Source organism: Podarcis liolepis (assembly GCF_965112155.1).
Source record: "Podarcis liolepis genome assembly, chromosome: 11".
Lineage (NCBI taxonomy): Eukaryota > Metazoa > Chordata > Lepidosauria > Squamata > Lacertidae > Podarcis > Podarcis liolepis.
The window spans coordinates 34,203,198-34,221,576 of NC_139565.1; the positions used below are offsets into that span (position 1 = coordinate 34,203,198).

At 37.9% G+C, this 18,379-nt stretch overlaps 1 protein-coding gene across 5 annotated transcripts in view; it reads right to left on the reverse strand.

The window, feature by feature from the left end:
* Window positions 1–18,379, reverse strand: part of ATG10 (autophagy related 10) — a 105,551-nt gene that overhangs the window by 9,781 nt on the left and 77,391 nt on the right. For 3 of the 5 annotated variants that reach the window (XM_083465531.1, XM_083465527.1, XM_083465530.1), the window contains exons 6-8: window positions 4,028–4,125; window positions 2,899–3,014; window positions 184–1,681 (exon numbers count right to left, since the gene is read on the reverse strand). In XM_083465531.1, the coding sequence (XP_083321657.1) occupies window positions 2,903–3,014; window positions 4,028–4,125 (210 nt within the window). In that variant the 3' untranslated portion in view covers window positions 184–1,681; window positions 2,899–2,902. Of the gene's footprint in view, window positions 1–183; window positions 1,682–2,898; window positions 3,015–4,026; window positions 9,117–18,379 lie in introns of those variants that run through there. The other 2 variants (XM_083465528.1, XM_083465529.1) reach the window with 2 other exon arrangements.

An 18,379-nucleotide genomic window follows, 5' to 3' on the forward strand; every position in this document is an offset into this window, starting at 1 on the left:
AAAGATGGAGGGCACAAGGAGAAGGGGACGACAGAGAATGAGATGGTTGGATGGTGTTCTTGAAGCTACTAGCATGAGCTTGATCAAACTGCGGGAGGCAGTGGAGGACAGAAGTGCCTGGCGTGCTCTGGTCCATGGGGTCACGAAGAGTCGGACACGACTAAACGACTAAACAACAACAACAACAATATTCCTTATTCTTTTAAATAACACCCACTCAATGCAGTAACAAATACACATTGTGTGTAGTCTGTCCAGGACAGTGGGAGGGAAACTAAGAGGTATATCTCTGCTATGATGCATCTCAGCAACGTGACTGACATTAATAGAGCAGTGACTGATTTAAATGGAAGTGAAATTAATATCTGGACGTTTTTTGCTAATTGATTTCATATATTAACTGTTAATTAACCTCTTGAATGGATAAGCCAGATAAACATATGTAACATGAAGACTATTATTGGGCATTTAGCAGAGTCCTAATTGAAGCTACTTGGTATTAAACAGGTTCTCAATGCAGCTGTACTTTTTACGAAGCCTACTCTGAGAAGAAAGGCAGCACAAAGAGAAGGCGGGGGGAAGTGATGCAAAACATTGAGGGCCATTTTAAAGCCAAGACAGCTTAATTTAGGGTCAACATTTAACATTACATTTTTCCTACATGGAAAATGCTTCACTGTAGAAATAACATGAAACAAACTAGGTGGGAAACCAGCAGCCATGTTTCCTGTTTCACATATAATGACAGGCCGGTGGTGAAGTTTAATTGTAGTATCAGAGAGGTACAAAGGTGAAACTGCCCTCATGCCAATCCACCCCCCAGTCCCGTCCCAACAGCCTGGCTCACTTCTGGTATTGGAACAAATCTGAGGGCTAAAGTGTTTAGGTGACTGTGAAAAGGTAATAAAAAGGAAGTGCTCATACTGCACAGCACCTCTGAGGTAAAAAATTACACACCCTTCTTCAGGGAAGACACATAAACAACAATTGTGACTGCCACATCATACCCACTTTGGTCCCAAGTCATATGTGTGCATTGCTACCTGTATATGACTGTGTGTACAGACTACGTGAGAACTCACAGCCAGTTCTAGATGTTCATGTGTATGAAGCCTATAAACACCATGTCTGATCCTAACACACGAAGAGCGCAGCAGCAGTTTCATGCTGATTCTTCAAGGAAAGTGTTTTCTGTAACGTGTGACGCAATCTGTGTATTGGTAACTTATAAATGTCGCTAATGCGTCTAAGCCAAGGCAAAACAGCAGCAAGGGAACCATTTCCTACAAAATTATTCCTTTTCATAGAAGCAGCTGAAAGCAACAGAAGCTAAGGTAGGTAGAAACTTTAAATTCCTTTGACAATCACCAGTGTTGTCTTTTTGTGGATATACTTTGTGAATTACTTCAGAAATAAGTTACCCCAAAACAGTTACTGTATCAGGCTTGGGAAAAGAGAACAGACATTTCTTTCCTGCCAAGACCATGTATCATACTTGTTGCAATTAGAATTGCTTCCTAAGACTTGGTTATAATTAACACATGGATGTTAATGAACCATAGCCTCTGCTTAGGCTTCTTGTGGTGATGTTGATGTTATCCTCAGTTTCCTGTCTGAGCTGAGCCACAGGACTGGTGGGACATCTTTATGCTTCGCCACTACCCATGCTGCTGTTCAGAATCTGAAACAGAAATAATAAAAAGCAGAATCAAAGGTTGGGAACTGGAACAGGATGGATATATCAGCATGCACTAGACTTGCTTAAATTAAGCCACTCCTGATTTTGATATTTTTTTAATGATTTTTTTGGTGACCTCTCCTTCAGCTACTAAAATGGTTATTGGCAATGTTTCAATATACTGCTTCACTGCAGAGAAAAAGTGCTCGGGTATAAGTAGCAGGGGTGCCAAATTGAATAAAATATTAGGGGAGGCAAGTAAGCCCCACCCCACATAATCAAATGCCCAAAATGCCAGTTGTTGTTACAGGGGGATGGGATTCCACAGAAGCAGCACAACTAAAGAGAAGGCCCTTCAATATACAGTGGTACCTCAAGTTACAGACGCTTCAGGTTACAGATGCTTCAGGTTACAGACTCCGCTAACCCAGAAATAGTACCTCAGGTTAAGAACTTTGCTTCAGGATGAGAACAGAAGCGGGAGGTCCCATTAGCTAAAGTGGTACCTCAGGTTAAGAACAGTTTCAGGTTAAGAATGGACCTCCAGAACAAATTAAGTTCTTAACTCAAGGTACCACTGTATATTTAATGCGTTTTACAGTTGAGGAATGTCTACAGAACCAATTGCACAAGTCATACAACCAAAGGAAAAGCAAATGACACTCTGGGCACCATTTTTACATGAAAAGTAGCATTGGTTTCTAACCCTCATTAGCCCCAGCCAACATGGCAAATGACCACAAAGGATAGCGGCTGAAGACCTGCAATTTCTGGATAACCACATGTTCCCCATATGTTTTACGTGTGTGTGTGTGTGTGTGTGTGTGTGTGTGTGTGTGGTGTCACTGTTGTACAAAGTATCAGGGTGGTGTACAACAAAAGTTACAGAAGAAGAAAAATACAATTTTTTTAAAAATGGTGATAAAATATGCATGGGGGGGGGGGGGTGAGATGAAGTATCCTAAGCCAGAATGCCAATCACCATCACAGACATCTTAGCTGGTAGATGCAAAGTACTTGTACTATAATAATCTGCAATTGCTAACTTCAGAAATAAAAAGGATGCACAAGTTTAAGGTTTAAGGTGATGATGAAGATATTAACAAACAAAAACAGTGTTATATTTTAAGCATTGATAATCAGATCCGGAAGAATATTTAACAAATTGGAAAAGAGTAACATGGCTTTTAAATATGAAATTTTAAGTAAGATTTGTTTACCTCTTTAGTCAGCACTTGTAGTCTGCTCAGAATTGGCTTTTGCATAACTCAGAGGCAGATTGAGACCCACCATTGGGCCTACGATACTCAGCCATGAAATAATATAGTTTGTATTCCTACAAAGCAAAAAGAAAATAGCTTTTTTTACACTCCAGCTGTCCTTAAAAGCTTGGATATAATTTTAAATGGCTACCAATTTTTATAAAATTGATGCAACATTGCACACATCATTACTATGGAGGAGGGTGAAATCCCAAAATGCTCTAAACGGAAGTTCTGACATTCCAAGTTTTGTGTAACAATAATCTGAAACCGCCAACTTTAAGGTCGTAAAAATCCAGAAAAAATGATTTTCCTTATAAACAAAGCATATCTATACATAATAAAAGCTGCAACCAAAGAAATGAAACAAAGAACAACACAATGAACTGTCAATGAAACATCTCAACAGATCTAAAAAACATACTCCCAAATCAAATCTACTAAAGCTCTGATGCTAGGTCTAGCATAAAGCCTGTTTAAACAAGAACATTTTACACAATCTTCTGAAGACCTGCAAGGTTGGGTTCAGTGGGTACAGCATTGCAAAATATTAGCATATTCTAAGCAGAGTCCCTCTAAATCACTGAAGTAATTAGGGAAAGGGTATCTCGAGTTCCAAATCATGGAAGCTAGACGATCAGACCTTGCTTGTAATCTTGTCTCCCATCACACATTTATCTTTGAAACCATACAGTCAAACAATTCTTTTGAAGACGAAGAAATGAAAACAAATTCTCAGAATTCCCTGGGTCATACATGAGTAGCCAGAGGCCATAAGAAGCCCCTGCAGATTATATTTTCCACTCAAGTCTTTTAATCATAGAAATTCCAGAGGAGCCTAGTCCACACATTAATAACAAAGAAGACCAAGTAAATATTATGAACATGAAATTTGAGAAACACCTCCTAAAATGTCCAAGGACTATCAGCAACACCCCCAGGTTTATTACAGCATAAGATAAAGAACAAGTTTAAAGAATTGTGCCTTATTTCTAACCTGAGTTTGTCTGGCTACAACAGTACACTTTTACTTGGTTATTTAGGGTGAATATGAGAACCTAATAAACCTCACACTGATACTACTTGCCTGCTTTGTTTATACGAACTGGATAACACCGCAGACATAAATTCATTTGTCCGGCAAGGATGAAGAACAAAGAAAGGCTGTCCAAGCAATGGATGCTCCTGAAAAAGATCAGCCATGCTTATATTATTTATATAGCACTTTCAGTATCCAAAGTAGTTTACAATCATTATTGCATTTGTAATGTTAAGTTCTTAAGGTTCTCATTTTACAGATGAGGAATGGAAGGTTAAGCGATAGCAACTTGCCAAACACCAATAAATCTAAATCTAAGACTTTAGACTAGGACTTCTAAATCCAAGACCAATATTCTTTCTGATAGATTACACTCATTTATTTATGTGTCATATTCACTTCTCTACAGAAATATTAATAAATGAAACACCCAAGGCAATTAACATTCTTTTTTTTAAAAAAATAAACATTTTAAACTTAACAACAAAACACAAACAAGTTAGAACACAAAGGTCCAGTAGATAAAAGCACCAAAAGTGAGAAATCCAGGCATAATCAGACTCCAGCCAGGTTGAAAGTCTGCTGAAACAAAAACATCTTCAAACAGCACTGGAATAGCATCATAGTGATGATGGTAAGCTAGATCTTCCAGGGCAAAGAGTTCCACAATAACAGAGAAGGCACTTTTACACGTTCTTGCCAATGGCACTTTGGATGTATCTCACCAGTTGATCTCACTGAGCAGACAGGAATGTATGGAAGGAGACAGTCCTTTGAGTATCCTCATTAGACTTTGAACAGTGATCAAAGTGACCTATGTTAAAACTAAATTTATATAATCAATCTATATTCCAACACAATTTAGCATATTGACACAGGAAGAGAGATACCAATTATACAAAGCTATGAATGATATAAACATTTTAAAGAAGCACAATAAACTTTATTAATTTATTACTAAACATGAATTTACACAGTATCAAGCTATCTAAGACCTCTACTGGGTTCTCTGGGTATGCAGGTTTTCTGCCATTTGTTAATATTTTAGCAGTTCCCAAGTCTAGTATGTACATGCAGAAAGCAGCCTTAGGCCTCAGGGATTCAGTGTGCCAACGAATTATAACTATGTGCAATCACAGTAGTGAATCATCTGGATATTAGGCCAGATGATTAAATAGATAGTATATATTAAAAATAGTAAGATGAGTACACTTTGAGAACACCCTGAAGATATTTAAGAACACCAGCTCATGTTAGAGTATCACTTTATAAAGACTATACAAGAGAAAATAAGCTATTGGGGAAAACACAAATTAAAGGGATTAAATAAGGGATTAGAATTGCTGGATAAATAAAAACATGTAATCCTTAAAGAACTTATTCTCTTGAAGGTATGGAGAGGGAATTATAGAGGTACCACAAATTCCATGTTTATTTCCGTAATTTGGTCTGTTCCACACTGGATCCACTGAACTCTTCTACAGCAGTATGAGAGTTGTCTAAGAATATTAGTCACTGCTGGATTTCAAGAATTTGCATTTGGTTCACAACAAGAGTTATTTTTAATGCATTCCTGCAGTACAACAATATTCCCTAGGAAGACATTTTGAGGCTACCTTTATGCTCCGCAGTGACCCGCCCCCTCCACACACACACATCAAATGTAATGATTTTAAACTGGAGCCTAGCATACTTCAAGCCTAAAAAAATACATTCCAAACAAATACCAAGAATGTCCAATACGACTACAGTCTAGACCAGCCTCCCAGCACTCCAACCCATGCCATATGGGTGTTTGGGACTACAACTCCCATCAGACCCAGCCAGCACAGCCACCCGGTTAAGGAAGGCTGGAAAGCAAATTATCTGGCCATCTGTAAGATTGAATACTAATTTCTCTATTCACCAACTTACATGTACAGTACATTGAAACCAATGAATGTTCTTTCACATTAAAGCACAGCCTACATCTGCACTGCTACAGATCTCAATTTACCAGCTACACTTTTGTAGACCCAGGACTGATTTCCATGTCTGATTACACAATGAAACAAAATGCAGCAAGTGCCAACATTCAAGACTGACTTGCCAGCCAGAAACTGGAATTCTGCAAACATGTAATCCCATGTTTAGACCCGAAATACTAAAATGGACTTTGTTGCTAATTTCCCCTTTCCTTTGTATCTCTGTCCTGCCCCAAACAAATCTGCTCCAGAGGATTGAGAACAATTTGGGAAGTAGTGTGGGGAAGACTGTAGGAGAAAGGGAGGATCTGTGGAAAATACTCCACCCCCCTTTTCACTCACATAAATCTCCACTGGATCAAAGAGCCTTTTGTCAATGGAAATTCACAAAATTTATTAATTCAACAAAATTTATGTAGAAGAACACTAAAAATTGTTGGGGCTCCTTTTATTTTAATCCTGAAGACAGCCCAAACTACCAATTCATGCAAGTATGCTACCATCTGCTATCCATGCTAGTGATCTGATGCCATTCTGTATTATGAAGTAAATGCCAATCTGAATGAAAATATATTATTTCACTCAGCTGTTAGACTGAATCTGAAATGTATGAAAATACTTCTAGCAAAGACAGATTTCTGAAAAAGACTATGTCCTGGAACTGGCAACAAGAGTTTTATCAATGACAAAAAATTAACAAACACAAATTATAACACAGCTAGCAGGTAGCTATCCTATCTTCAAACTAGAAAGTCAGCCTGAGAAGCCATGGTGCCATCAATTCTCTCTTCTGGTGGCTTTCCAGTTCCCCTATATAATCTATTTATACTCCTCATGTGCTTCTAGATCTCGCCTCTCTCATCTTTCCTTTCTGCTTGTCTCTTCTCTCGAGGACACTGGCTAATATGCTCTAATATCAGAGAGACACAAATATTGTGGTCTCACTGGCTTCATTAGCATTACTGATGGGATGCCACAAAGAGAAGCACCTTTGTCCTAGGCAGCTAACAGCTTTGCGGATAATTTCTATAATGCCTTTGGCACAACCACCTTGTTCCCATTCCTTACAGTTAACTCAACTTGCATACACTTCCTGCCCCTTCCAGCTCTACTGAATTGCAGGTTATAAGCTACTGAGGCAGGTACTTGCCCTCCTACACTCTGTAAAGTTGGAACTCCATCACTGATGTGGTGGGTTCTTTCCCCCAATATAGGATGCTTACTGACATACAATACACACTACTTTGTTAGCAATGTTTTGCTGAAGATACTGAATATTAATTACACACACAAACACCATGATCAGCTTAACCAATAACATGCACGTTCAGATTTTTGTTAGAATTCCTGATTTTCCATCTAGACACAAAAGCAATTTCAAATGGTGAATTTTCACAAAAATGTAACATTAAGACTATTCACACAACAAAAAATAATATAATCTCCTTAGTTTTACAGTATGTATATTTAGATATTTTGTTGTTGTTGTTTTAACATGTTGTTGTTAATCTAATTCTATGCTACCAACAGTCAGAACACTGTTGCACTAAAACAATGAACTGACAACCTTTCCCCAAACATTTTCTTTGACCTACATCTTGAGTATCTGTACCCAGCATAGTGTCTTTATCTTGTTTCATCAGATAATGGCTCTGATATAATGAAGGTCATCCTGCTATTATACACCATTTTCTGTGTCAAGGATATTGCATTTTCCCACAGTTCAAACTAAATATATTGTTACTGGGAAAATAAGATTTTCTCCTGAACTAGCAGGGTCGCTGGAATGTGGAATGCTGTCTAGAAAAGGATGGAACAAAAGTCACAGAAATCTATTGGATAGTGTGCATGACATCAACGGTATTAAATAATAACACTGCGTCCCTACTTATGCACACATTCCAGTTATGTCTTGCCCATGTCTTGTTGTGCTGTGAATAAGAACACACCAACTCTTCTTCAAGTTGTTTCCCTCTCCCCCTCATTCACACACATACACACCTACTTACCTTGCGATTTTATCAATTATTGTCAATTATTGTAAATCACTCCTGAAGGAGTAGGTTCAAAGTCTTGGGGTCAATTACTGTCAATTGCCCCTGAAGGAGTAGGTTCAATTCATCTCTGTAAAGTGACATGCCCAGGTGACCTGAGTGCCTTTTATGAGCTCTGGCTGATTTTTATTTTTAAAAAAAACTAGTTATGGCCATTTTTGGACTGCAACACCATGAATTGGCAACCTCCAGATTGGATTGTTGCAATGCACTCTATGTGGGGCTGCCCCTGAGGTTGGCTTGGAAGCTGCAGCTAGTGCAAAATGCAGCAGTTTGACCGCTCACTAGGGCAGAATACTGCCACCATGTTACGCCACCACTAAAAGAATTGCACTGGCAACCAATTAGCTACCAGGCTAAGTATAAGGTGTTGGTACTGGTGTACAAAGGCCTATACAGTTTGAGACGCAGTTTAGATATCTAGTTATTTAATTATGTATCACATTTATAGCCCCCCTTTCCCCCAAGGAGCTCAAGGTGCCATACATAGTTCTCTTCCTTCCCATTTTATCCTCACAACAACCTGAGAGTTGAGTTAGTGGCTCACTGCCACCCAGTGAGATTCATGGCCAAGTGGAGATTTGAGCCCTGGTTTCCCAGATCCTAGTCAGGCACTCTAATAATTACACGACACCACCTAGAAGATCACTTAACTACTTATATAATCAAATGATCATTGCACTCTGCAAGAGAGCCCATACAAATGTAGGAATCAGACCTCTAGTATGGAAATACCTGCTTTTTGAAACTCTCTCCTGTTATGTATCAATGAGCTGGTACCTCTATTATATTTCCGGCACCTATTAAATAACTTCTTTTTCCAACAACACTTTTAAGTGGAGATTCTTTCCCCAGTCTCTGTATTAGGCTTGAAATTGCTTTTAGATACATTTTTACTGTTAAAATTGTTGAATCACTTTGGGATGTTTCACAGGAAATGATTCATAAATGAAATATATTTCAGATCCAGGTAAGTCTTCTCTTTATAGGCTGAGTGATCCCTATTGTGCACTCTGGAGCACACATCAGACACATCATACAGATAATTTACCTCATCTGCAGCAAGCCTACCCTCCCTTTGGTACATGTAAACACGATTGCCTTTGAATCAAGACTATTCTGAAACAAAAAAATGCAGATTTTCACTTTTGACTGACTCTATCAATCCCCCAAAGTTGCTACTTTAGTTTACACTCAACACTCAAGTAGTTTGGAAGGAAGCTATATTTTTCAAACTTTTGTGCTAAGACTTTTATATGATAAGCTCAACTATGTCCTTTTGTTTGTGAGTTGTTAAAAAGTCTGATGTACATCCAAGGTTAAACCAATGAAATGGAGGCACACTAAAGCAAGTTGTGGATAGTTGCCAATGCAATGAAGGTTATCGAAAGAGTTAGCAGCTTGGGGAATTGATAATGGAAAACTCGCTGCTCGTGTAGTTCCTAGAGCAGTTTCCAAAGCTACTGCTTCCCCTTTCTTTGTCCAAGCCACCAACTGGGATTGAGATATAGAAAATAGTATAGAGACATAGAAAGAGGACTGTATAAACAAAGTAAGAAGGCCAAAATACATATGTTGAAAAACTTTCTACTATATGAAGTTTCCTTAATTTTCGTGTCTGGAAATCCTCTCCACAAAGGCGAAGTAGCATTTAGTTTCCAGATGTCAGGCTTATATATCAGTGATGAAAAGAAACATGAATCACACTGAGTTTTGCAAGCACAAACCTATTTAAATGAAAAATCAACTTAGTTTAGTTATAAATTAATCTTTTGTGGGTGAAACTGCTACTGCAGTAGACATTTCCTGATTAATGTGTGTTGGAATTTTGCAGGAGGCAACCTGACATTTACAGGAGCAAAAGCGTCTTCTGGACAGGAACAAAGCATCAAAAAGTGAAAATACTTTTCTGAAACTTAAAGCATTATTTCCCTGCAAAGAATGTGACAGAATCATAGACATGAAACAAAGGGTCTACTAGAATTTCCCCTCCACCAACCTACCAGGCAAATTGATTTCCCACCATTTTCTGTATCATGGATTGTCAGACAGAAGATTCTGCTTGACTCTCTTTTTCAAAAGATCTTATTATGAAGGAAAGCCAGGAAATGCTTAATGACACATTGAACCTAATGATAATTAGTTTTATCTTCTGCTGTAGAGCAATTCAGAGCGAAAACAGGAAGATAGCAGCTGTGATATTTTTAAAAAGCTTTTTGTTTTGCAATCTGAAAATAGGAATGCAGTCCTACACTAGGAGTTTGATGGCCCCAAAAGCCATTATATTATGGGGCAAGCTTCTTTTCCCGGCATGTGCAACAGCAGCATTCAATAAAGACAAATCTTTCTGGTTTCAAGTCCCTTATGCTTCTTTTATCATTGACCAAATAAAATGTCATTTCTACTAGATCTCAATGAGGAAAATAATATGAAATACTCTCTTTTCATCCCAAGAGAAAGCAAACCATGCCTAAGTTCTAGCACTGACAAAACAAAACTTTCAGCCTGTGTTATATAACTTTAAGCACACAGTGAGATAATGCCTAAAATAATATGTGAAATATTATCCATGTCAAATTTCAATTAACAATGAATGTCACTTTTGGGCATTACAGCAAGGTAATTAGTTCTGGATAGCTGGTACTGTGTGTTTTACTTCCCTTCCCCCAAACAGCAGGTATTTTGTTGTTGGTACATTTCCTGTAACAGCACCATTTATTTTCCCTGTCATAACTGGAGCTCCTCCAGTAGTAATGGCTTCTATTTTCTCTAGTGCTACATTAAACTGCCTTAGAGCATCCATCATAGCCTTTATGGGCTCTCCATTTCTCCTATAGTGGAAAGGGATTGTTGTCCAAAACATCCTCTGTCACATCCAGTTTGCATGATATAGCTTTGATGAAAATCATTCATAGAGGGATGTCAAGACTTTTATCAAGGGCAGCAGAAAACGTTTGTAACTGAACATTTTTTTCAATACCACCTGAGACTTCAGCCATTCTTCAGACTAAGAGGAGGAAATAATAAACTTTACTTCCTGAAAACTCTGAGAAATGGATGATTGACATGCGATTAAAATACACATGTTTGTGTCCAGTACTCTGCCATCCAGATAGACATTGGACTAGTGAAGGTTGAAATGAACTAATTCATGGACTACAGCAGCCATAGCCAATCTGGTGCCCTTCAGATGTTTTGGTCCTTATCATTGGTCCTGTTGACTAGGGTTGCTAAGAATTTAGGTCCAACATCTGGAGGGCCCAGGTAGGGAAAGTCTTGGCTATAAAGACTAGATGCGCCTGACCACCAAAACATCCCCCTGCAGATATTCCCTCAAACCCGCACCAACACATCATTCTAGAACCCATATATACAATTTGATACATGTTTGCTTAAGGTACGCCACTCAGCTGGGATCTAAAAAAGCAATGGAATTTTGATTTAGCGTAGGGATTTCAAATAGTAATACTTATGCTCCAAGTAACGCTCCAAGATAGTGATGAGACAAAGTCAGTACAATAATGCTGAGTTCACAGTGACTGCTAAAGTAGATGGGTAAACAGCAGAACCCCAACAAGGGCCATGTTTGCCTATACATTGCTTAAATAATAAAGATTTCTAAACAATCCCTTAAAAAAAAAAGGAAGTAGACACCCTTAATAAGGCCTCTCTCTGTTCGGATCATGACAGGAAAGGAAATGTTCAATTCCCATTAGTCAGGCTGCCCTGCTGTTACTAGGGGAGAATGCTTCATTTTTTAACCAGAGCCTAGCCTCGCAATACGGCACTCAATCATTTGGAAGCTTGTTTTTGAAAAGAAACTGGAACTCTCACTATTTCAGCCATTACAAAAATAATAATAATAATAATAAAAACTACCAAGTCCAAATCCTTCTGCAATGGGAAATGAAGTGCAAATTGGGAAACTTTATTTTATTTTCTCCATAAACTTATTTTTTAATTACAAATTAGCTTGGTAGCACATTTTTGCTCTTCTTCGAATCAAGAGCTTCTGGCAACAGTCCTCTGTTGACTCACTACCTTGCCCTTGTATATGTTCTCTGAATCAAATACTGAGGTTTGAAAGAAAGGAACTGTTTAAGTTTTCAAGAAACAAGGCAGCCACAGTCTCAGCCAGAGGCGATAACATATTCCTTCCATATGGAACAATATTGTGCACATTGAACAATATTTATAATACTTATTTTGGAGAAAAGCTAAGCGCAGTATAAAGACACAGAATAGAGTGCTTCAATTTAAGGCCACTATATATGGAGCACACATTCCGAAGGAAATTGTTTTGAGAATCCTGCTTTTCAGATAAGACATGTTGAAAATATGAAGCTGCCCTATACTGATTTAGATTACAACTAGCCCAGGATTACCCATTCTGACTGGCAACTCTCCAGGGTCTCAGGTTGATGACTTTTGAAGCTCTCCTCCTGAGCTTATTGTAACTGGAGTTGCAAACTTAAGACCTTGTACATGCAAAACATGTGCTCTGCACTGAGATACAGTCTCTCCTCAGTATTTAACATTATCCTCTATCAAGAAGGAGCTAATGTGGTACCATGTTGGCTATTTCTGTTCTACACTTTATTAGATTTAATAAAATAGAGACGCATTTCCCTGCTGTGATTGTTGCACCTAGAAAAGTGAGACTAGCAAGACATCACTTGAAATGCTACTGGATAATCAAGTGAAGGCAAATATATCAGAAGCTGCCATAGAAACAGTGAGGCCTCTCTCCTCTCTCTCTCTGTCCCCCCCCCACTTGTAATTCAAATTTATACAATGACAAATTGCCAACTACTCTGTGATGGAGCTTTTGTTCAGCAATAGAAGTCATTTGTTGTTATCTACATGTGCACAGAACTTTAAGGTACCATCATTCCATGTTAGTCTGCTGCAGCAAAAACAATGAGTCTTGTGGCATCCTAAAGACTAACAGATTTATTATGTGATAACCTTTCAAGGACTAGGGAAATGCAACCTGGTTATTTTTCAATACTTATTGTAACAAAATGATCTCATCAGGGTCTTCCTGTGAGGTGCTTATGAAACAGTGGCCATCCTTCTTTTCCCATCTTTATTCCCCAGGTTCAAGCAAAAGTGATATTGGATCCAAATCCCGTTCTATATCCAACAGTGCTTAGTGCATTGATCTCCTATTGCCTATGCACCATATTTGTAAAATGAGTATTTATCCGTATCAAAATTAATGAGACTGTAACGAACATGGTCAACTTGCATGTGGAAAGAAGAAAACACTGAGCTATACTCAGTTGTTTGGGGTACCATATAGCAAGCTGACTATGACCCTCCTTCCCTTCGCTAGTACACGACACTTGGTAAGAAAAAGATGACAACATACAATCTATCTCAGTTTTCTTGCACCTCCAGGAGATACATGTCAGTGGCTATTTTGTTAAAGTGATAATTGCATTTCAGATATTAACACAAAACCCCTGAAAAACTACCTGCTTCTAGCATGTATAGAATAATAACTTTCCTCTGTAAGTTGGAGTGGCAAACTGGTGCTGCTCCCGTAGGTTGCTGGACTGCTATTAGTCCTAGCCAACTTCACCAATATTCAAGGATGATGGGAGTTATAGTTCTCTGATATCTGTAGACTATAGCCCTGTTGATAAGCCTTAACTGTTACTGGCATTGCCCTTTTCTTTGCCCTCCTGTTTAGTTTTCTGTTTCACTCCTAAGAACAAGGATCTCTATTCTTAATGGAGAAGTACAATGAAGATGCTGCATAAATTCAACAACAGCAACAAAACCCACTATGAAACACAGTCTATTCAGTTATAGTTAAGTTTATAACTGATTAAACACTTAAAAAAAAAGTTTATACTGGAAAATTGGCAGACTAGCTCTTGTTCTCAGAACTGGCACATCACTCATTCTTCCATGAAAATAAACAGATGACATATTTTTCAATACTTGCCAAAATAAAATTAATTTAGCCATCAACTTTTTAGTATCTTACATGTCATTTTATTAAATGACTCCTTAAAATATGTTCTGAAGTTGTGGGTTTTTTTTAAGGTATAAGAAGACAATCCAACAAGCTGTGTACGGATGAAACGAATGATATTGGAGCAGAATTTGGTATAAACACAACCTGATAAAAGAAAATGTAAAAGTTTGAAAATCTTTCAAAACATGTTTTAGGATGCCTGCAAAATTTAAAAATCCTGTTAAATCAAGAAAAGTTGACACGTTAACAAATATCTTAGGCCGCTACCAGACAGATGATTCCTAGTACTACTAATCACTGCTCTCCTGCTGTAAACTACCAGAATTGCAGAATACTTTCCACACTATCAAGGGGTATGTATTGTGCCCTTATCTGTGTATACATCCTGCTATGTTTCATCATCTAGGCCTGATGGTGTGACACAGATGCTTTGAGTGAAGAAGGCCCAATATACCTGGGAAATTTTTTTTTTTTTTAATCTAATAAATCTGAGCCAGTTAAAAAGAAGAGTTGCACTAGGATTGTCTGCACCTGAGGATTGTGTACCTCTTCCTTTCATCTTTTTTTTTTTAAGGTGGCAGGCAGATACCCAGGAAAGGGCTGTTACTCAGACTCTTATTCCAAGTCTCCACACAAATTGAAACACTCAACGCGCACCACTGAAAATTCTGTGGTCATATAAAGTGGTGGGAACAAGTAGCTGTGTTTATCCCCTGAAGCAGTAGTAGAATGGAACTTACATTAAAAGAGCAGAATGGTGTGACTTTAGACTTCTGGGTGCCAATGACCATCTCTAGACCTGAATACTTCCAAACTCGGCGGAACTGCCTTATGATGGAAACAAGAACTTTGAGGGCAAAACATGTTCACCAATAATGGCGCTTATGATCTTCTCTATTGATACTACAAAAGCTTTTTCAGAAGTTCTAGCCAGTGTTCTATAGCAACTGTTGATATAGCTCAAAGAAATTTCACAGGAAAAAAAATTAGCAGCCTTCTGTTAAACTATACTGAATGTAACCTCTTCTGTTTAACAGAATTCTCGAATATGTCTAAGAATAGCTTACCCACACATGAGTCAAGTATTAAGATATAAAACTTCCCTACAACAATGTCACTTTGCTGTGCCTCAGCACCACTACATCAAAGCCCTCCAGAAACAGTTAAGAATCTCTTTCCTTTAAGAAAAAAATATCACACCATTAACATACTTGGTCAGTTTAGAAATAATGTTTATTGATTTTTGTATTAAAACTGCCATAAATTAAGTGATGCAATGGACAGAATTACTGCTGTACTATAAAGAACATGTCTTTTGGGTTCTTAACCACACAGTGAAAAGAATAACAGCTGGATTAATGTAAAAATAGTGCAACTTGATGCTGATATTGCAGAGGTGTGGACAAGATGGTAACTGTTCACATGAAAGACATGACACAGCACTGAAATATCTTCAGAGTTCATAGCGAGGGAACTAAGCCTACAATGATGTGGTTCTAAGGAAGAGAACTTTTGCAACCCTGATGGCAGAAATCCTGGAGATGCCAGGAATTTTAAGCTGCTGGCACACATGAAATCACATTGCCCTTTTCCCAATGTGAATTATCACTAAAACCTTTCTGAACTAGGCCAATTTATTTATTTATTTACTTATGTATAAACACTTTCATCAAGGATATACATGAACAGGGCCACTAATCTAGCGTCACACATTTTACTAAATAAATTACACAAAGGGCTAGAGCAGCGGTTCTCAACCTGTGGGTCCCCAGATGTTGTTGGACTACAACTCCCATCATCCCTGAGCTCTGGCCTTGCTAGCTAGGGGTGATGGGAGTTGTAGTTCAACAACATCTGGGGACCCAAGGTTGAGAAAAGCTGGGCTAGAGTCAGCAAGTTTGGTAAGCATATGAATTAGGAATTGATTGATTGATTGATCAATTAATTAATTAATTTATGATCCATATCAGTTTCACACATGTTCATTCATACATCCATTTTGTCCTGCTTCTCTATCTGTGATTTTAAAAAGTAATTGCATGAAAACTTACATTTTGAACCTATTTATCAACCAATTTATTTTGTACACATTTTGGTACTTTTTTGAGGTAAGTAGTGTGACACAGAGAAGTACAAAAAGTACAAGTAAAACTGTACATATTAGATGTGATGTGAATCAAGCTAGTTCACTAAAAAAAATGTTGGCCAAATGAAATCCTCAAGCACTTCTAATGTAAGCAAGCCTTTTCTGTGTAATAATGCTGTTGCCCTCTTGGCTACAAAATAAATGTCAAAATCAAACCATACTAGAATACTGTGTCCAGTTCTACCACAATTTAAGAAGGATACAAGCTGGGATGTGTGCAAAGGAGAGCGACCAAGATGATAAACAGTCTGGAAGCCAAGCCTTTTGAGGAACAGTTGAGAGAATTGGGTATATTTAGCCTGGAAAAGTGGGGAGAGGAGACAGAATCAAAGAATCATAAAGTTGACAGGGACCCTCAGGTTCAGCCCCCTGCAATGCAGGAATCCTGTCCACTGGGTGGGCTCAAAACACCAACTTTCTGGTTAACAGCCAGATGCAGCCAACTTCAAATATCTAAAGGGCTGTCACATGGAAGATGGAGCAAATTTACTTTCTCCTGTTGTGGAGGATAGGACCTGTACCAATGGCTTCAAGTTACAAGAAAGGAGTTTCTGACTAAAAACTTTCGAACAGCAAGACCTGTTTGACAGTGGAACAGACTCCCTCAGGAGGTGGTGAACTCTCCTTCATTGGATGCTTTTAAGTAGACTTTGGATCCATCTGTCATGGATGCTTTAGTTGAGATTTCTGCATTGCAGGGGATTGGACTAGATGACCCTTTCCAACTCTACAATTCTATGATTCTACGACCTAACTTTTTCTCTCGGTATGTGGTATGTGTATGGAAATACTATACATATTCTGCAAATTCTCTTAAAATTCAGGTATGTTAAATGGTTCTGTTAAATGGTTCCACTAACAGCCCCGGTTTAAGGGGCACATGGCTCAGTCTTGCAGTCTGGGTTCATCACTGATCATTCTTGATCCAGTTGATTCCTCCCGCTCCATTTAAGGATTGCAGCTACTGCCAGGGTAAGAGTTACAATCAAAGAATTAGAGAACAGAAAAAAGGTTCTATAAATCCCTTTAACACAGCTTACCAGTAGAACCATCCAACAGAAGTCTAAACACCATCATATATAAACTGTGTATCTTTTTCTTTTTCTTTTCCATTGCTACTTCAATTATTATGCTATTTGCAATGCATAATGCAAAATACTTTCAGCCAAAGTATTTGGATGCATGCCACTGAAACCTACACATTATGGGCTAAATCACATTTGAGTCCATGTACCTCAGCTTAACTAGATCAGGCAATATAAAAAGTGATTCTGCTTGGAATTATATACGCTCATCAGATCTGTTAAATCATTTAGAAAAATCACTTGTTAGGCATAATCCTTTTGTACAATCAATTTTAAGGATCATAAGGTGCTTTAAAAGCTAATTCTAACAATTATTATACATATTGTTCATACAAGTAGAGGCTATCATAAACTTAGGGGTATTGGTGATTCTAGCTACTTTCAAATGAGAATGAACCATGGTGAATCTTAATGGTTGATTTAAAACAAGCCAGCATCATAAACCATGCATGTATGGTTGACATACATACAAGAAAATTGGGAGTTTCTGGGGTGAAATAATTATACATACTCATCTGGTATACTTGCCTAAGCCAGTGAAGTGTACACCACACAAAAGGACTCAAAGTGATAGAAATGGATCCCTCAAATGCAAACCTATTCCTTAAAGGAAATATAACCCTATGTAACATTGGAACATTAGAACACACCACTTCCTTAGACAGACAGACTACCTATGCACAAATACTTCCATCTAGAACAAACATTTGATGCCACCACCAAATTCTCACTAAAATGCTACCTTATAGGTTGCTTATACCTGTGACCACCTGAAAGTACCCTGGTATGAATTAGAAGAATATATACAGGACTGCAGAAATTCATGTTCTTAGAGGCTCAAAAGAAGGCTACCAAGATCACATAATCCACAGTCCTTAAACTTGGGCTATAATCCTAAACACCCTTACTTTACAGAATGTAGCCATCAAGTTAGGGATGTATATTTCCAAGTATTAGCCTAGACTACCATCCAGATTGTGTATGTATTACTTTTCTTTTTATTTCATTTTTTAAACAACACTTAAAACAAACAATATAGAATAAAAATAAAAAGTGAAAATGTGGGGAGAAATGGAAAAAGGAAGGTATATTATAAACCTATAATAATTAACTATTACAGAATACAGTTCCCTTTGTACCTATCTTATATAACCAGGTTGTG